Source organism: Cetorhinus maximus, chromosome 2 (genome assembly GCF_964194155.1).
Source record: "Cetorhinus maximus chromosome 2, sCetMax3.hap1.1, whole genome shotgun sequence".
Classification (NCBI taxonomy): Eukaryota; Metazoa; Chordata; class Chondrichthyes; order Lamniformes; family Cetorhinidae; genus Cetorhinus; species Cetorhinus maximus.
Window position 1 is genome coordinate 180,814,670 of NC_135880.1, and position 21,302 is coordinate 180,835,971.

General features: G+C 42.2%; 1 protein-coding gene across 3 annotated transcripts; it reads right to left on the reverse strand.

The window, feature by feature from the left end:
- Window positions 1-5,971: 5,971 nt before the first annotated feature.
- LOC144668098 (T-cell acute lymphocytic leukemia protein 2-like) lies at window positions 5,972-13,676 on the reverse strand. 3 transcript variants are annotated; one of them, XM_078529892.1, is made up of 2 exons: window positions 13,426-13,676; window positions 5,972-8,387 (listed from the first exon to the last, which is right to left on the reverse strand). In XM_078529892.1, the coding sequence occupies exon 2, from the start codon at window positions 8,373-8,375 to the stop codon at window positions 7,932-7,934; it is 444 nt and encodes a 147-aa protein (XP_078386018.1). In that variant the 5' UTR covers window positions 8,376-8,387; window positions 13,426-13,676; the 3' UTR covers window positions 5,972-7,931. The 3 variants fall into 3 exon arrangements, with proteins under 3 accessions (XP_078386018.1, XP_078386017.1, XP_078386019.1); XM_078529891.1 differs by lacking the exon at window positions 13,426-13,676 and adding an exon at window positions 12,081-12,210; XM_078529893.1 differs by lacking the exon at window positions 13,426-13,676 and adding an exon at window positions 8,503-8,657.
- Between the last annotated feature and the right edge of the window lie 7,626 nt (window positions 13,677-21,302).

Genomic DNA, 21,302 nt, shown 5'->3' on the forward strand with positions numbered 1-21,302 from the left:
ATGGAAGGGCAGTGGATGTTGTATACATGGATTTCAGTAAGGCCTTTGACAAGGTCCCTCATGGCAGACTGGTACAGAAGGTAAAGTTGCACGGGATCAGAGGTGAGCTGGCAAGATGGATACAGAATTATTGGCTTGGTCATAGAAGACAGAGGGTAGCAGTGGAAGGGTGCTTTTCTGAATGGAGAGCTGTGACTAGTGGAGTTCCGCAGGGATCAGTGCTGGGACCTTTGCTGTTTGTAGTATACATAAATGATTTGGAGGAAAATGTAACTGGGCTAATTAGTAAGTTTGCAGACGACACTAAGGTTGGAGGAGTTGCAGATAGTGAAGAAGATTGTCAAAGGATACAACGGGATATAGATTGGTTGGAGACTTGGGCGGAGAAATGGCAGATGGAGTTTAATCCGGACAAATGCGAGATAATGCATTTTGGAAGGTCTAATACAGGCAGGAATTATGCAGTAAATGGCAGAACCCTAAGTGCATTGACGGGCATAGGGATCTGGGTGTACAGGTCCACAGGTCACCGAAAGTGGCAACACAGGTGGATAAGGTAGCCAGGAAGGCATATGGCATGCTTGCCTTCATTGGCAGGGGTATTGAGTATAAAAGCTGGGAAGTCATGCTGCAGCTGTATAGAACCTTGGTTAGGCCACACTTGGAATATTGCGTGCAATTCTGGTCACCACATTACCAGAAGGATATGGAGGCATTGGAGAGGGTGCAGAGGAGGTTTACCAGGATGCTGCCTAGTCTGGAGGTTATTAGCTATGAGGAGAGGTTGGAGAAACTCCGATTGTTCTCACTAGAGCGACGGAGATTGAGGGACGACTTGATAGAAGTTTACAAAATTATGAGTGGCATGGACAGAGTAGATAGAAGCTTTTTCCCAGGGTGGAAGAGTCAATTACTAGGGGACATAGGTTTAAGGTGAGAAGAGAAAACTATAGAGGAGATGAGCGGGGCAAGTTTTTTACGCAGAGGGTAGTGAGTGTCTGGAATTCGCTGCCAGAGGAGGTGGTGGAAGCAGGTACGATAGTGGTGTTTAAGAGGCAGCTTGACAAATACATGAATAGATGGGAATAGAGGGATACGGACCCCAGAAGTGCAAAATGTTTTAGTTGACGGGCAATATGATCGGCGCAGGTTTGGAGGGCCGAAGGGCCTGTTCCTGTGCTGTACTTTTCTTTGTTCTTTGTTCTATATCTTCCTCCAATGTGCAAAGTTATAAAAAAGTTCTTGTACAAATCCTTGAACTTCCAGGATTTTCTATTTTTGCTTTGCATGTTTTTGGGAGAATTAACTGACCCTCCCCTAGGAACTGTAAATAAAAATGATCATGGCAAGCCACAGAATAATATTTTTGTGTGTGAACATGATCATAATCTACACGTCACGTTCTCATCTGTACACAGCCTCACTTGTGGCTTTACATATAACAATTACACTTCACAACTAGTCACCAGGCATACTTAAAATAAATGACTAATTATTAACATTTAGTTTAGTGTAGTGCCAACACATGCTTTGGTAAATAAATGATTAAGCAGATTCCATTTGCTTTATGAATTGTTATATTTCAGCTTCAAATATGTGATACAACAATGACTTGCATTTATATAGCACCACAAAAACTTCCCAAGTTGCTTCACAGAAGCACTCTCAGGTCAGTTCTCAACTGTGACACCGAGTCACATTATGAGATATTAGGACAGGTGACTAAAAGCTTGATCAAAGAGTTAAGTTTTCAGAAGTGTCTTAAAAGGAGGAGAGAGAGAGAGGTGGAGAGGCTTAGGGAGGGAATTCCAGAGATAAGGAACAAAAAATAAAAAATACCTGGAAAACTCAGCAGGTCTGGCAGCATCGGCGGAGAAGAGCACAGTTGACTTTTCGAGTCCTCATGATAAGGACCTTGGCAGCTTAAGGCATGGCTGCCAATGGTGGACTGGTGATAATCAGAGAGGCCAGAATTGGAGGAATGCAAAGATCTCAGATGGTTGTAAATTTGGAGGACGTTACAGAGGTTGGAAGATATTAATCTGTTCGCAGTGTTACTCATAACTTGGTTGATTGTGCATACATGTTTCTAGCTTGCAAAGCCAGCGTATTGTGAGCTAGCACCACCTTTAGCTCAGCCATTACATTAAAGAGGCTATTTCACCACCACAGCACCAGTTTGAAATGGGTAACCTAGGGGTAGTTCAGTGATCATGTCATTTCAGCACTGTGTTCCTTCCCCATGTCAGGCATAGTGACATTTCCCAAGCAACACACTTGCTGTAGCCAAAAAACAATTGATAGAGATAGACAGAACCCAAAGAGGCTGCATAGGCTGCATCTCATATTAATCATAATCCTTTGTATCTATTTGACTTTTATAAGGAGGCAAATGGTGCAACTTGTTTTCCGAGAGTGTACTGAGATATTTGCATCGGAACAGTGCAAAGTGACAGAGTGGGTTGCATTTTATCTCCTGGTGCAAAACAAAACTGCAAAACATTAAAAATAGCTTGTCTCCCTGGTCCTGGATTCACTTCTCGATGGGTGTGGCCTGGCAAGGAAACGACCATCACTGCCCCACTCGGGCCTCGTCTTAACAATTATGCCCTTGGAGCTCAAGCCACATATTTAAACAAGGATTTTGCCAGCTGGCCTTGACATCTTGGGTTCATTTTTCAAAACCTCTCCAATTCCATCAAAATATCGAAAATTCAGTGCACGCTAACTCTCCCTCTCTCAGCTGTCAGAATTCAACTCAGGGCTACGCCATAAAAAAAGAGGTAAATATGAGTGAAACCCATTCTGTAGCTACTGGCCTCACACCCCAAAGATCATAGAAAGTACGAATGCACCTTTCTCTCTACCTGTACTTTGAAATATAAGATGTGAAGCTATTCTTCACACAAAGGGTAGAGGAAATCTCCCTTTTCCCCAGAAAACTTTTGCGGCCATGGGTCAACTGAAAATTTCAAAACTGAGCTTGATGGGTTTTTGTTAGGCAAGGGTATTAAGGTTAGCAACACCAAAAGCAGTTAGATGAGCTTAAGATACAGAATAGCCATGATCTAATGAATGGAACAAGTTTGAGAGGCTGAATGGTCTCCTCTTGTCCCTAAAGTATTAAAGGTTCAGCCTTATAGTTCTTTAAAAGTATTTTGGAACCAAACATTAGTTTGGTAGTCTTCCTCACTGTGAGTGTGCTATTAACATATTTCTTAGTTTAGATCTAATATGGAAGGATTACCTCAATATCTCTAATGAGGTTTCGAAATGGTTCCACAGCACCTGCCCCTTTTATGTACACAGCAAACGAAGTTCAGCGAGGATTACTGAGACTGTGATCTGAGCAATAAAAGGCTCACTCTCAGCTGACCTTTGCCGGGCAGGTCATGAGTTAAGCTGTCCATCTCACTGTTCCCTTTAATATGTCCCTATAGGGGAAACTTCACATAGTGTTCAGTCTACCATTGTGTAACTGACTGCTCTCATATTTATGAAGGAATCTATTGAAACAAGGGATCAATTAGTTTGATTTATTATCATTTCATATGACATTATGTTATTTTCTTTCTGACTGAAATGACTGCTGGTTCTCAATGAACCCTGGAGAAAGGAAGCTGTTAGGAGGTGGGTGGCTTTGTTTATCTTTCTGGTAAAGCTTTAGATGTAAAATTGATGGAATCATATGCATTAGCAAATCTATCAGTCATTTAAGTTCTATAATTTACTCACTTGATCCACCTTTGTAACATCTAATTTCCATTTATATCAATGTGGCAGTGATCCCGATTCACAATGTCAGACAACTGATTTCCAATTACAGGGCATCTGACCTATTGATTATCCATGGTTAGCATTAGTTCTAGTGTCGCACACTAGCTTATTCTAAACTAAGAGCAGAAAGTGCTGGAAATACTCAGAAGGTCTGGCAACATCTGTGGGGAGAGAATGTTAGCGTTTTGTTGCGTTTTGAATATGACTCTTCTTCAGAACCAATGACTCTTCTTCAGAACCACTCTTCAGACTCTTCTTAAGAGCCGTTTTTGACTTGACACATTGGGCGGAATTTTACAGCAGCGGGATTTTACATTCCCGCCAAAGCCATTGGAGTTTAGACACATTTTACGACCCCGTCCCCGACCTGATGGGGCCGAAAGATTCTGGCCGTTAAGTCCGTTTCCCTCTCCACAGGTGCTGCCAAACCTGCTGAGGGTTTCCTGCACTTTCTGTTTTTATTTTAGATTTTCAGCATTGGCAGTGTTTTGCTTTTATACCAGCTAGTCTAAGGTCTGATTTGCTTCCGGTTTTCCAACCTATAGTGATTGAAAATAGTCAAATACTCCTTTCATCCATTACTTGTACTTTGACCTAGGTTCCCTCCGCACTTTCTCTACCCACCCACACATACAGATTCATCAATGATAGTTTGGCACTTACTTTTAGCTGATGCCCCCCATGGATAGCACGTATCCAGTTTCCTTGGGTAGATGTGTGGGGTATCAAGTCTGAGTATTCTGCAGTGTCTGGTTTCATCCAAAACTGGGAGCAGCATGACTATCCAACCTCACCAGTCTACGCGCAAGTGACTGAGTCACTTGACACTGTGATGTTTAATAGTCATTCATCCACCAATTGGGCTGCTTCAGATCACAAAGAATGCACAGTCACAGCTTATGTAGGATGACTGCTGTGTTTTCTAATTACAACAGGGACTGCACATCAAAATACTATTAAACACTTCAGTATGTCTTGAGTTAGTGAAAAGTGCTATAGAAATATGTGATTGCCTGTCCCTCACTGAGGAGAAATATTTTGCTTCCCCTACGACTTCACTGGAACTCCAATGATGCCTTCAACAGCTTGAACCATTAGAATGTTACTTTCAGACAGTATAATGGAATATAGTTATTGCCAATACACTTGTCCATGGTTACACAACATTAGAATCTCAGAAAATGTCCGCAGTCGATGATAGCAAGCATATTCTGTGGAAGCTGGTATCATCCCAGTTAAAACATGTTCCAGTGAGCAGGAGCTATTACACGTAGATAGTGTTAGATATTATAATAATGATAGGTCCATTCAAAGTGTGTGTCATATTGGTGTACTGTGGTATTTCGGATTGTTATTGTGTGGAGACTGTGCACTTTATTGCTGATTATACACAGTAAGTACAGGATTTTACTGTCAGGACTGCTGTTCTGCTGTTGTCTTCTGTCTACAGAGTCATGCGATTATACATCACATCGCTGTCTCATGGTGGGTAGAGATAGAGATTTAAGATACATCCTCTCAAAGGTAGATTTACATCACATCACAATAGGACTGATCTTTGGGAAATGACGATCACACAGTGTATGATTGTTTTGCTTGTTGTTTATACAACCATAGGGTCATCACGCTTGAGGCTGATCCTGTTCTTACCCAAAGACCACACAACTGTGACTTCAAGTGGGGTGACTGCAATCCAGAGTAGGAACACAGGCTGATTTTCTTTATTCAGGGATGCTGAGGGTAATTGTAGCAGTCTTATTGCAATTCCAGCTAACAACAGTTAACTGAGCACTAAATTTGGGGTCTTCATGGCTCCACCACTTAGTGGGAACCCCACTGAGCTACCAGGGAAGAGTTCTGAAGAAAATGAAAAGGAAGATTTAATGGAAATGTTTGAGAAATATATGTGTAAAGTTAACACCCAGTGATCACCACCATCTTCCAAACTCAACCCTCTGGGAGGTACCAACTGAAGTACAGGTAATTTCCTTGGGAATGAAGAGATATTGCCTAGTTGATGAACCTGCACTGATCTCTTCTTTATCCTAGTACCCAGATCAAGAGCGGCATTGGCTCACTCCTGAGAGCAAGTTGTCTACCTTCTCACTCAGACAGTAAATGGCATGTAACATGGGAGGCCCTGAAAAAGGACAATGGCAACAGGTTAGAAATAAATAGAAGGGAAAGAGACATGTTTGACTCATTTTTCTTTATTTCTTTTGCATTTACAACATTTATTATTAAATGGATACAGATGATCAAGTATATTCTAGTAAATTACACAAAATACATATTTATTTCAAAATACCACCGATCATGAGGCTACAATGTTATTGGTTTCAAAACATTCAATAATAAATACGTTAAACTCAGAACTGAGTCAGTTTGAAATGCCTGTACAGTACTATATTTTATAATCACCTTTATTAGATCATTCATAAAGTCAACTACAGGCATTTTATACATTTGCAGACTCTTTGGCTAGTTCAACAAAACATTTATTTTTCTTTCCCATTAATATATTAATATATTTTAAGTTAATTGAATTAAATTAAATTAATTTAGCTAGGACAGAAAGAAATGGTAAAAATTATTGGGAATTGTTAAAACATTCAGAGAACAATGTTTACACACAATTTCATGTAGTGGTTTTTGAAGTGTAATTGATTGCGATTAGATTCACAGGTCAGATAACCATCCCATGGAAAGAAGTTAAGTCTCTGTAAAGACTTTGGACACTGACATGAACCCACTCTTCCGCTCTGCAGAGTGCTTCACAATCTTACATTAGTAATCTCAGGAGAAAAATAAATTAATTTAATATTTGTGCCTTTAAAACATTGTGAAATCTTATTTTACAAATTCCAACCACCAGAAATAATAAAATTTAGGCATTATGATTATTGGAACTAAAATAACAGCATGTATCAAAAACAGCATCTGATAGGAGGAGACAGTGGTGTAGTGGTAATGTCACTGAGCTAGTAATGTGGGGATGTGGGTTCATAATCCCACCATGACAGCTGGTGCAATTTGAATTCAATTAAGTTAAAGCTAGTCTCAGTAATGGTGACCATGACAACTATCACTGATTGTCATAAAACCCATCTGGTTCACTAATGTCCTTTCAGGAAGGAAATCTGCCATCCTTACCTGGTCTGGCCTATATATGACTCCAGACCCACAGCACAGCATTGTGGTTGACTCTTAACAGCCCTCTGAAACGGTATAGAAAGCTATATAGTTCAAGAGCAATTCGGGATGGGCAACAAATGCTGGCCTTGCCAGTGACGCCCACACCCCATGAAAGGAAAAAGAGTTAAGTCTCATTATTACCACAGCCTTTTTACATCCTCCTGTGTTCTTCCAAACGATTCTCCCACTCGCTCTGAGACTGAGCTACAAGTTAGGTTAACAATGACCAAGGTGAGCTCAGGCTGATAGATGCCACTAAACTGTTAAAGAGGTTGTCTGCAAGTTGTCGCAGGTAAGCGGCATCCTTACAGTATATAATTGCGTGCTGATTGATACTTCCAGTGTCAGACACCACAGAATCCTAGCTTGTGTAAAACAAGTGGAAGGAGGTCCTTTCATTGAATAAACATGGGTAGATTTTCAGCTTTGCACCCATTATACAAACCGCCCGATTTCCCCATTGATTTCCGGAACACTGGGGCGGAATGTTATGGCCCCACCGTGGGCAGGGGCGAGGCTTTGGTGGGACCGTAAAATCCTGTCGGTGTAAAATTCCATCCCATTTGTTCACAGGAAGGGTTTGCCCGCCCACCCCCTCCTCCAGTCAGCCTCAGTTTGTGGAGGTAGGCAGGTGGAAAATCCACCCCACGGAGCTTAGAGACAATGAAACAATTCATGTTTCATAGAAGAAATCTTAAAAGATACACTATCCTCAGTTTAATAATTGACCAGTGTAGTCCTCAAATGTCTAATGAACACCTTTGGCTGGTACATGAATGTCACATCGGAATTAAGATTTTCAACCTCCTGATGCCAGAATTTATTTTCCTTCCAGTTAACTTTATTTTTTTTTTAACAGAAATATAGGTTTTAGTGACCTGTATTTCACCTAGGTCAATGAACACATCTAAACACACACAAACGCACATTAGGACATACTAGTGCTTAGGGGCCACGGACTACAAAACATTTAATTTTTTTAACAGAGCAAATTGATATAAAATAGCAGTGGACGGTACCACGGCGCTGTCAGCTGAGCAGGAATGTTCCTCAGGTGAGCTGCCGGGACTCACCGATTCCTCATTACAGCTGCTGCAGCCTGAGGCTGGTGATGGGACATTACTCTCCACCACTGGTGTCCTCTGGCCCGGGGACCGCCGATGGGTGACCTCTGGAAAAGATCCAACTTTGCTGAAGTCCGACCTCCCTTGATCTGTTCCTTGGTCCTTAAGCAACCTGACCAGGAAGTCGATGTATTTCATAGCCAAGCGCAGGATTTCGTTTTTGCTCAGCTTCTTATCGGGAGGGTGAGTCGGGACGAGTTTCCTCAACTCTGCAAAGGCACTGTTCACGTTTTGCTGCCTCCATCTCTCCCTGGTGTTGGTAAAAACCTTTTTGGTCATCTTTGCCTGTAGCTGTAATATTTCACACAGAAAGTTATTCTTATAAGTAAGTTAAGAATAAAAAGCCATATAAATAGTGTCTACAAGAGGAGGACAGAGGTTAGGAATTCTGTGGCAAGTAACTCACCTCCTGACTCCCCAAAGCCTGTCCGCCATCTACAAGGCACAAGTCATGGATGTGATGGCATATTCACCGCTTGCAGCTCCAACAACACTCAAGAAGCTCAGTACCATCCGGGACAAAGCAGCCCGCTTCATCAGCACCCCATCCACCGCCTTAAATGTTCACTCCCTCCACCAGCGAAGCACAGGGGCAGCAGTGTGTACCATCTACAAGGTGCACTGCAGCAACTAAACCAAAGCTCCTTTGACAGCACCTTCCAAACCCATGACCACCACTACCCAGCAGGACAAGGGCAGCAAACGCACAGAAACAACACCACCTGCAAGTTGCCCTCCACTCACCATCCTGACTTGGAACTATTTCGCCGTTCCTTCACTGTCGCTGGATCAAAATCTTGGAACTCCCTTTTTAACAGCACCATGGATGTACCTACATCACATGGACTGCAGCAGTTTTCAAGGGCAATTAGGGATGGGCAATAAATGTTTGTCTTGGCAGCGACGGTCACATCCCACGAATGAATAAAAAAATCTGGTAGCGGTATCTTCTGCCAGGTTTATTTCCTAGTGATTCACTGAAGCATTTCAAAATATAATGCAAAAGACTGGAATCAAAGGAAAAAAAAAAGCTGCATTTATCTAGCACTTTTCACAACCACCAGATGTCTCAAAGTGCCTTACAGCCAATGAAATATTTTCAAAGTGTTGTCACTTTAGTAATATGAACATACAGACGAACATAAGAAATAGGAGCAGGAGTAGGCCATTCGGCTCCTCAAGCCTGCTCCACCATCCAATAAGACCATGACTAATCTGTTTGTGTTTCAAATTCCACATTCACATCTAGCCCGATAACCTTTGATTTCTTTGCCTAATAAGAATCTATCTACCTCTGCCTTAAAAATATTCTTCTGAGGCAGAGAGTTCCAAAGTCGCACAACCCTCTGAGAGAAAAAAATTCTCATCTCTCTCCTAAAAGGACCCGGAATTTTAAAACAGTGCCCCCTAGTTCTGGACTCACCCATAAGAGAAAACATCCTTTCCACATCCATCTTGTCGAGACTGTTCAGCATCTTGTATATGTCAATCAAATCACCCCTCACTCTTCTAAACTCTGGTGGAAACAAGCCCAGTCTGTCCAACCTTTCCTCATAGGACAATCTGCTCATTCCAGGTATCAATCTAGTAAACCTCCTCTGAATCACCTCCAATGCATTTACATCCTTCCTTAAATAAGGAGACCAAAACTGCACACGGTATTCGAGGTGCGGTCTCACTAATGCCCTGTATAACTGAAGCATAACATCCTTACTTTTATGTTCAATTCCTCTCATAATAAAGGATAGCATTCCATTAGCCTTCTTAACGTAGGAAACACAGCAGCCAATATTGTATATGCACAGCACCCACAAACAGCAACACAATAATGACTAGAGAATCTGTGTATGATATTGATTGAGGGATGAATATTGGTCAGGACACCAGTATTCATTGGGATCTAAATGTAAGCTAGTTTTTATGATTGTTTAATAGCAGGGGGTAAGTGGTGTAGTGGGTAGTGTCCCTACCTTTGGGCTAGAAGCTCTGGCTTCAAGTCCCACTTCTGGACTTGAAGGCCATAGAGGGTGTGTTCATAACCTAGCCACACAGGTTGATTATCAGCCTTTAAGTCCTTCTGACATGCTTGATGGCAGGTGGTAAGAGTGGGAGAGTTTCCTGATCAGCCAAACTGCAGAAGGCAGCAGCAAATCATTACAGCGCTTTGCCAAGCACAATCCTAGACTAATTAGGGCATGGTACCTGGAGTAGCAGGGCATTTATTAAGATCTATTGGTTGGGTAATGGACACTAATATTCAATATTGACCCATTTTCTAATGTATTTTAACAGTAGTAGGGGATTATGTTCAGGGCCCATTTGTAACATGCAGGTTGGCACTGTTTCCTATTCCTATTTCATTACAATTCCATTTTAAACAACTGTCTGGTTTCAAGTCAGCTGAGTTGACTCATTAAATGAGGGGAACATTTTAAATCAAAAGCTTGCTGGCCATTATAGTGTCCAAACATATGGATTTTATTCTAACTCCAATCGTTGCCTAGCTCAGCACAGTACAGATGAACCATTATAATCATATTAATTTTTGATGCCCATATTCTTCTTCCCCTTCAATAAGTTGCTTCTGCTCAATACATGGTGCTGATGCCAGAATATACAATCTTGCAATTTTAAAGATGAATGCCACCAGTTGAGTAATCTCCCATCTAGAGTATTGGCTCAATTCTGGGCACTACACCTCAGGAAGGATATATTGACCTTGGAGACAGTGCAACATTGATTCACCAGAAAGATACCAGGTCTAAAAGGGTTAAGTTATTAGGAAAAGTTGCCTATAAAGACCATAGAAGATTAAGTGGACATAACCTCAAAATTAGAACTAGGTCATTCAGAGGTGATGCGCTTCTTCCCACAAAGGAGAATGGAATTTGGGAACTCCCTCACCCAAAAGGCTGTTGAGGCATGGAGTCAATTGAAAATATCAAAACTGAGATTGATCGATTTTTTGTTAGGTAAGGGGATTAAAGGCTACAGAACTAAAGCAGATGGAGGGAGTTAAGATACAAATCAGCTATGATCCGATTAAATGCTGGAACTGACTCGAGGGGCTGAATGGCCTCCTCCTGTGCCTACATTCCCTCATTTATTCACCACAAGGCAAATTTTGCAAAAGTATTGATGCAATGCAGGATACCCTAAAAAAAAACAGCTTGACATATTAATCAGTGAGTGCAGCCATTGAAGAACAGGAGGCTATTGTGAGGCTGTTAAACCCTTAGCCATTGGAGCACAGAAAGATGGCGTAAAGAATGGATGGTGTAGGGTATATTACTATTGATTTAAAGTTGGCTTTGGAGGTAGCACCTTTGGAGGTAGCACAAGCAAAATCTGGGAGAGATCCAAACCACTCTTGTCATTCTCTATTGTCCTGTATGATGGAGACCACCTCTTCCCACCCTGATTCCACTTTCCATCTGCTTTAAAGTCAGGGTGACTTAACTGTGTACGAGAGCTATTACTAATGACAACTGATACACAGCATTGTAACCGAATGGAAATCAGATATTCAACGCAGAAAAATTGCAGACAAGGTAACACATGACACAAGAACTAACTAGAGGCCGACAGAAATACAGCTTGAATGGGATGCAAGGGTTCCTGGACACCTTAAACACATTCTAATTAAATAGATTGGGATTGAAAATATCACTGTCATGCTCACATATTTACAGAATCTAACCAACAATGAATGAAATACCGAACAAGTTGGAACAGTTATTCCAATCTGAATCTGATTAATAGGAAATAAACAATACACTTTAATTGCGAAAAAATAAAAAATCCCCTGCGATGGGGAACAGAAACAAGGTGTAGAGATCCAGGAAACAATTGGTGGCAGAAAGGTATGGTACAGCAGGTTATATTTATATTGGCGAAAGCGCATCGGATCCACACTCCTACCTGTAGTACGTAATCTTATTCCATCCCCGCGCCAAACAAACCTCAGAATCATTCCTTGGTTACCTGTTTCAAGTAGCAAGTGCTGGCTGCCAGTGATGTACAGGAGCTTGAGATTCGAACTGCGCTGTATTGCGAGCAGCGAGAAACACTGATAGCCAGACTCTGTGCAGCGCTGTGCTATGGGGCTTCGCTTTTTCCTGTCGGCGGGGGTGGGGTTGGCTGGGTAGGGAGGCGGGCTGGGGGTGCTCCTGTCATTTATAGTGTGGCTGTCCCTTTGTTTGACATGTGTCACTGCTATGTGCTACAAGTGAATTTATTTCTGACCCCTTAGAGATAGCGGCACAATGCTTCAGGCAACCTTGCCATTCTTTGACATCTCGCTCCATCCGCTGAAAAATTAGCCTTTCCATTTTTTTTTAGCACATTTACAAGGGTGTCCTTTACCCTGAAAACGTGAACAATGCTTTGGACAATTATCAAAAGCAGGGAAGAGTGGGGAGGGGGGGTGGGGGGCTGGTATAGGGAGAGAGAGAGAGACACACACATTTTATTGTTTTGTTTAAATCCGCGTCATCGTTTCCAGCCCAAACTTGCATTTCAGTCAAACTTGGCCAGTGTTTCGCGGCGCCCGAGTTCACAAGCCTCGGCCACCCTAACCCAAAACAACTGAACCACAATGTTTTGCGATGTCCTGGACCGTTTTCCTGATTTATAATCGACAGTGGAAGCGGAAATGTCACAGCATCTACTGCAAAACAAAATGCAAATTACGTGTTGGGTATGAGGCACATCGCGGTGGAATAGAGTGGGGGTTTTTCTAAAGTGTTACTTGTTAACAGTGAATGTAAACAGAGGAGCCGGACCCTCTGCTGCTGCTGCTGTTGCTGCGTGAACCAAATTAATCCATGATGCAATTGATTGTTGTCGGTATATATAGTAAATCAGCATTCTCATCGTTTGCCGTGGGCTTTTTATTGTTTTTAATTTATGCAGTTATTAATTTTTTTCCCCCTCAAGTGCTTTGTTTCAAAGTGATAGACCTGCTATGGGGTTTTACTTCGTGGAGAGGAATTTACATAATCCGATTACGGGGATTATCATGTGGTTTGCAAAACTGCCCCAGTGGGTTTGAGTTTAAAAAAAAATCCTTACTATTCATTGCGCTCTCCACCGTCCAAAGTAGTGCACCTGCAATTCTAACCCAGTCTTTCAGAACACTCTAGTAGATCTAAAATTTACAAAAAAAGAAACTGCTTCATGTATGCATCGCCTTTAATTGATCCATCTGGATTAATCTTGAGACTGAAAACGAGCGTTTGGAAGCTTAGCGATATCTAAAGGGTCATCGGATTTTTTTTATTTTTTTTTAAAAAAAAAAGACCAACTTGCATCGTGCCTCAGTACTTACCGTTCCGGGGGTTTCTTAAGGCATTGGGCGCGAAGAGAGCGAGAACAAATCATTCAGCTCGCACTTTATTCTCGCAGCTCCAAGAGGAGAGTGACTTCAAGTAAGGCAGGCGCCCCGATTCCCACAATAAATTTCACTTTTCACGCCGCTGCCGAAACTCCAATTAGTCAAGTTTTAAAGGACAACAGCGCTTAGACAAATGTTTACTTTAGCTGAGGATTGCCCATAGTCATTGCAAACGAAACGAAAGGTCTCTTGTTCAATGCGGTTGTGGGGGGTGGGTGGGGGTGGTGATGGTGGGGAGGGAGTTCCAAGTGAAAAGCGACTGGGATGCTGTTTCTGGAAGTCTGTGAAATAGTGAGTGCGCTGAAGGTGAGCGAGAGGGGGTTTTAATGACAATACTTGGCAGTTTGCAGCTATTGTGAGGCTCGGCCTTTGATTTGCCATTCAGAGTGGAGAAGGTGCTCAATCCTGTCAAGCTGCCTTTTACAGATAAGAATATTACAGCCTCTGGAAGGGCGTGATAAGGAAGCTGTAATTATTAATCAGGCATTAATTGTTACGCAGTCAGTAAAAAGATACAGTGGAAGGTTTATCTGCTCGACTGCAAGACTTGCAGCGTTTTGCATTCTACAGCAGATGCTATATTGATTTGAGTTATAAAACCCAGATCCGTTTTCATAGCCCCAAGATTAGCTGAATTTGACATTACTCAGCGGGAGAATCTCGCTGCTGTCATATTAAAGAGAGACTTCTGGAAAGGAAATGGATGGAAGTTGACGCTTCTTTGTTCATTTCATTTTATTTTCTGTTGACCAGTTTTAACAGCTTCAGCTCAGGAGTTCAGTGGGATCACCTTGTGCTAAAACACAGTTTTGATCAATCCCACTTGTTCTTCAAGGAAAGGCCAGCAGATTAAAGAATCTTCGATTCCCAACAACGGATCAATGGATCTGTCAGTGAAACTGACCTGGGGGAGATCAATCAATCAATCATCCATCTTTCCATTGGTCGGCACAGAGGGACCGAGGAGAGTTGTCCAGGGAAATGGATTCCAAAACAAAAACTGCAAATGTTGCCGCCTAACAAAAGCAAAATACTGCAGATGCCGGAAATCAAAGCGCAAATGCTGGAAATACTCAGCAAGTCAAGCAGCCTCTGTGGAAAGAGAGAGAGAGACAGTCAGGCAGAGTTAAGGTTTCAGTTGGATGTCCTTTCATCAGGAGATGTTGGCCGTGTTTGTGTTGAGAAGGCCATATAACCCGTGGCAATGGGGGAAACAGTCACAAATGGAGTCAAAGGACATCATATTATGTTGTGCCAGATGGTTCAGTGAAGCAAAGAAAAGACTTGCATTTATAATTTTTGCTTTTATTTATTCTTGCACAGGATGTGGGTGTCACTGGCTGGGCCAGCATTTAATGCCCATCCCTAGTTGCCCTTGAGAAGGTGGTGGTGAGCTGCCTTCTTGACCCGCTGCAGTCCCTGTGGTGTAGGTACACCCACAGTGCTGTTAGGGAGGGAGTTTCAGGAGTTTGGCTCAGCGACAGTGAAGGAACGGAAATATAGGGTGGAATTTTATGGCTCTGTTGCAGCGGGGTTGGGGCCATGAAATGCAGTGAACTTTCAAAAGACTTTGGCGGGACTGGAAAATCCCACCAGCAGCAGGGGCTGTAAAATACCCCCCAATTCCAAGTCAGGATGGTAAGCGGCTTGGGGGGGGGAACCTGCAGGTGGTGGTGTTCCCAGCTATCTGCTGCCCTTGTTCTTCTAGGTGGTAAAGGCCATGGGTTTGAAAGATGCTGTTGAAGGAACCTTGATGAGATGCTGCAGTGCATCTTGTAGATGGTACACACTGCTGCTATTGTTCGTTGGTGGTGGAGGGAGTGAATATTTGTGGATGGGATGCCAATCAAGCAGGGCTGCTTTGTCCTGGACGGTGTCAAGCTTCTTGAGTGTTGTGGGAGCTGCACTCACCCAGGCAAGTGGAGAGGATTCCATCACACTCCTGACTGGTGCCTTGTATATGGTGGACAAGCTTTGGAGAGTTAGGAGGTGAATTATTCACCGCAGGATTCCCAGCCTGTGTGGTTACAGTTTTTATATGGCTAGTCCAGTTCAGTTTCTGGTCAGTGGTAACCCCCCAGGACACTGATAGTGGGGGATTCAGTGATGGTAATGCAATTGAATGTTAAGGGGTGATAGTTAGATTCTCTCTTGCTGGAAATGGCAAGTGGCATGAAGGTAACTTGCCACCTATAATCAGTTCAATAATCAAATCAATGCACTTTGTTTTCCTTATGGAAATTCACTATGGATACAATTGCTTAACCAACAAAAAAGGAAGAATTACATAACATAACAACCTGTGTCGTTAAGATGCAGCACCAACATCACTGCCAAAGAGAATAAAAAGGATAAAGATTGAAAAAAAGTCTTCAGTCTTCATGCTCCCTCCCCAGCACAGGTACATCGGATAACTATGTCTAAATTGGTGATATGTCTGTCTCCTGTTCCGGGCATTGGTGGTATATTGAGGGGAATGGAGATGAGGCAAATATGGAAGCTTTCTGACCCAGGTAGTCACAGTCCATCGGCAGACACCCGGCCATCCACAATATCCTGTTGTCTCTCCGTTACCAAAAAGCTCCAAACCAAGGGGACTGCCCGCTTTTTCAGGTCCAACCCACTCCTGTTCAGAGGGATTCCAGCTCAAAAGACTCCTGCTGAAGTGGCTACAGCCTCAATGCAGTGACTCTCATCTGCTAGGCTGCTCACACTCAGGTCCGGTGCTAGCCAAAGAACTGAACTATGAAAATTAGGTAAAAGGGATAACTAGAGAAATGACTGATACATTCAGCAACCCCGAATTACAGTTCGTACAGCCAAGCCAAACTGGGCCACTCCAGCACGACTGGCCACTGTACCAGACCTCCAGCTCCCCATCCGCACAAAATCTTCTTTTAACCCCCACCATCTTGTTGGTCTAGGCAGTTGGTTAAGTCCAAATGTTGTTGAGGTCTTACTGCATTTGGACATGGACTGCTTCAGTTCTGAGGAGTCGTGAATGGTGCTGAACATTGTGCAATCATCAGCGAACATCCCACTTTTGACCTTATGATGGAAAGAAGGTCATTGATGAAGCAGCTGAAGATGGTTGGGCCTAGGACACTACCCTGAGGAACTCCTGAAGTGATGTCCTGGAGCTGAGATGACTGACCTCCAGCAACCACAACCATCTTCCTTTGTGCTAGGTATGACTCCAACCAGCGGAGCGTTTCCCCTGATTCCCATTGACTCCAGTTTTGCTAGGGCTCCTTGATGCCACACTCAGTCAAATGCTGCCTTGATGTCAAGGGCAGTCACTCTCACCTCACCTCGGGAGTTCAGCTCTTTTGTCCATGTTTGAACCAAGGCTGTAATGAGGTCAGGAGCTGAGTGGCCCTGGCAGAACCAAAACTGAGCGTCAGTGAGCAGGTTATTACCAAGCAAGTGCTGCTTGATAGCACTATCGATGACACCTTCCATTACTGATGATCGAGAGTAGACTGATGGAGTGGTAATTGGCCAGGTTGGGTTTGTCCTGCTTTTCATGGACAAGACAAAGCTGGGCAATTTTCCACATAGCCGGGTGGATGCCAGTGTTGTAGATGTATATTACTTTTCACAACATTACGATATCCAAAGCGCTTTTACAGCTAATGAAGTGTAACCACTACTGCATTGCTGGAATCAGTATTTGACCCCTTTTCACACTCTTAAAAATCTTTTAAAATTCACTAAGTTTCACATCCAGGAGTAAATTTCAGTGGAATTGCTGGGCAAGATATGAGCAAATCCCAACTCCATCCTCTATGCAATCTTCAAGTTCCAAGAGGTGAAGCTTTTGTTTTCATGTTCTGTTGAAGTGTTTCTGCTATGAATTTGGTGAATTATAAACACTATTAGGAAGGAAAATGTAATGTTACACCACCATTGTTAGAAAGTCATAAATCAATGAAACATTTCAAAACCCCTGTGACCAATCAGTAAGTGAAAAAGTACTAGAAAAATTAATCCAGGATGGAATAATAATCCAACAAATTCTTCAAGAAGATAAACCCTAACAATCTTCATAACTTCTCCTCCCAGTATTCCAACATCAACTGCTTGCATTTATATAGCACCTTTAACATAGTAAAACATCCCAAAGTGCTTCACAGGAGCTTTATCAAACAAAATTCGACAACAGGCCACATAAGGAGATATTTGGACAGGTGACCAAAATCTTCGACAAAGAGTTAGGTGCTAAGAAGTATCTTAAAGTAGGAGAGAGAGGTAGAAAGGTGGAGAGGTTTAGGGAGGGAATTCCAGAGCTTAGGACTCAGGAAGCTGAAGACACGGGAGCCACTGGAGGAGCGATTAAAATCAGGGATGCTCAAGGAATGCAAAGACCTCAGGGGTTGTGAGGCTGGAAGAGGTTACGGAGGTAGGAGTGGGCGAGGCCACAGATGGATTTAAAAACAAGGATGAAATCACTCATTGATTTAGCAGACAGAGTCACTGTAGGTAAGTGAGCACAGGGGGGATGAGGGACCAGGCTTGATGTGAGTTAGAATGTGAATGGCAGAGTTGAGATGAGTTCAGGTTTACTGAGGGTAGAAGGGGAGGAGTCCAGCAAGGAGAACTTTGGGATAATTGAGTCTAGAGGTAACAAAGGCACAGGTGGGAGCATTGACAGCTGATAAACTGAGGATGGCGTGAAGGTAAGTGATGTTATGGAGGTGAAAGTAGGCGATCATGATGATAGAGAGGATAAGGGATCAGAAGATCAGCTCACGGTCAAATAGATGGCTGAAATTGTGAAAAATCTAGTTCAACTTGCAAACAGTGGCAGGGAATCGATGACTGGGGTACAATTTGAAGATTAGGGGCAGTTTTGTGCTGTGGTATCAAATCCAATGAAGAAGTCAGCTAAATCACATCAGACTCAATCCACATGGGAGCTTTACACTATAATCTTTACCAAGGCTGGCTGAGATACCTTCTTTGCTTTTATCAGATACCTTTTTGTCTGTTCAGATTTAAATCCGTACATAATGGTACAATCAAGCACATTTATGATTTTTTTTTCTGCATCCGCACAAGTACATACTAACTAAAATCAGAACTCAAATTATGCCTTTGTTTTAAATTTAGTTGAAATGATCCCATTGTCACTTCAATAGCCTGGTTCCTGCTAACTTTCCTGTCCCCTGTTTCAACATAACACATAACAGTATGCTGCTTTAGAAATATTAAAATGGATTTACTGAAAATATACTCGTCCTTTTTAAATAAAAGAGCAGTGAAGAGAGAAAGATCCGATTAGCCCTTCCTGTACTGTAGCTGATTGAGGGTGAAAAAATTGTTGCAATGATTTCCATTTCGTTTTACTTAGACCAATGTGATGTTATTCCTCAAAGGATTCACACCCTTCTTGATTTTAAGATGCAAATATGATCGATTCTGTTCAGTCAAAATCTGCAGTTTAGTGATGTGTCTCAAGAAATCTCAAAATGTTACAGTAGGTGTAGCTCTCTGAATGATTTATGTACAGGTAAAAGTTAAAAAGCTTCAGTTTTGCAGCAGATGTGACATTGTTAATTGGCCTCCTCCTATTTTTCGTCTACACGCTGCCCCTGAGCGATATCATCTGAAAACACATCAGTTTCCACATGTATCCTGACGATACCAAGCTTAACCTCACCACCACCTCTCTCTACCCCTCCACGCTGTACATTTGCAGACTGCTTCTCCAAATCCAGCACTAGATGAGCAGAAATTTCTTCCCACTAAATATTGGGAGCTCAGAAGCTTTTGTCTAAGGACACCACCACAAACTCCATTCCCCAACTATTAATTCCATCCCTCCCCTGGGAACTGTCTGGTCCTAAACCAGTCTGTTACCTTGATGTCATATTTGACCACAAGATGAACTTCCAATCATGCACACACTATAACCAAGACCACCTATTTCCACCTCTGTAACATGGCCCGACTCTGTCTTTACCTCTGCTTATCTGCTGCGGAAACTCTCATCCATACCTTTGTTACCTCCATTTTTGACAATTCTAACACACTCCTGACCAGCCTCCCACATTCTGCCCATTGCAACCTTGAAGTCATTCAAAATTCTTCTGCCCATGTCCTTACTTGCACCAAGCTCCACTCACCCATTCCCCTGTGCTCTCTGACCTACACTGGCTCCCAGTTAAGTAACACCTCGATTTTAAAATTCTCAACTTTTGTTTTCAAATCCCTCCATGGCCTTGCTCCTCCCTATCAGCTGTACACCCACTGAGATATCGGCACTCCTCTAAATCTGGCCTATTTTGCATTTCCAACTTTAATCATTTCACTGTCACTGTCTGTTACTTCAGTTGCTGAGGCCCTAAGCTCTGGAATTCCCTCCCTAAATCTCTCTGCCTCTCTTTCCTCATTTAATGTGCTCCTTAAAACCCATGTCTTTGACCAAACTTTTGGTTGTCTGACCGAAATCTCCTTATGTGGCTCGGTGGCAACTTTTTGTTTGATAACACTCCTGTGAATCATCTTGAGATATTGTATTATGTTAAATGCACTATATAAATGCAAGTTGCTGTTGTTAATGGTCAGATAGTCAGCCTATTATGACATGGCAGATGATGTGTGCCAGGCGGACCAAATCCGCAAAGGAAACTTGGCCAAGCTATCACAATGGTTTCGCAATATATATTTATTATGAGAAAATATGTGCACAATTCAGAAATAATGAGTCCACCAAGACCTTTAGAGATTTAAAAAAATTAAATTAAAATATTTATTAACGTAATAAAAGATTTTAAGCACATACATAAGATTACAATTACTGAATATTATAACAACTCCTAAAATTCCTAATTAACCTGACTCCCAGTTACACACCCCCTTTAAGGCAACAGTCCAAAATAGATTTTAGATTTAAAAAAAAACAAGCCAGCAAGTTAACACTGTACCCACTTGACAGTGGAATTCCAAATTATTCTCTCCAACTTCAGTTACTGGACACAACAGACTTGTGCACAGAGATAAAAACAAAAAGCTACTGCGGATGCTGGAAATCCAAAACAAAAACAGAATTACCTGGAAAAACTCAGCAGGTCTGGCAGCATCGGTGGAGAAGAAAAGAGTCGACGTTTCGAGTCCACATGACCCTTCAACAGAACTCAATTCTGTTGAAGGGTCATGTGGACTCGAAACGTCGACTCTTTTCTTCTCCACCGATGCTGCCAGACCTGCTGAGTTTTTCCAGGTAATTCTGTTTTTGACTTGTGCACAAATGGCTGGAGGCTTCTTCAAGGCTGTTTCACACACTCCTGTTAGATCTTACATGGCCTTCAACATAGCCTTTCATTCTTCTTTAATTATGCTTCTCTCTCCTTAATATGTAAATTCAATTATTCCATATGTATTTGGAAATGTACCTTTCCCATAATATAAAACCTTCCATGTTGCCAATATTGTCAGTAATCTTTGGGAAAAAAAATAAACACACTCCTTAGCCTTGCTTATCTGCCTAGTTGTAAACAGACTAACATCCTTTTGAAATCCTTCACTTATCTAAAAATGCAAATTTCCTTCACACCTTACATGCTAAGACAGCATCCATGTTTACTCATTCAAGTACATTTCTATACCCAGCTTCTTCTGATAATTTCAAGATTGTCATCTACCTGACTCCAAATGTAATCAAATCCACAGAGAGAACCATCTACACTTAGACCCATAAACCTACTTTACAACAAACCAGAAAAATATTATGAAAATTATTATACTTTCCTAACAAGCCTAAGAGTGAGGAATGGAAGTAAATGTTCACATTTCAGTTCTCCACAGGC

Excerpts from the sequence above, each read along its gene's own strand:
- LOC144668098 (XM_078529892.1), bottom strand. The coding sequence starts at position 8,375 with ATGACCAAAAAGGTTTTTACCAACACCAGGGAGAGATGGAGGCAGCAA.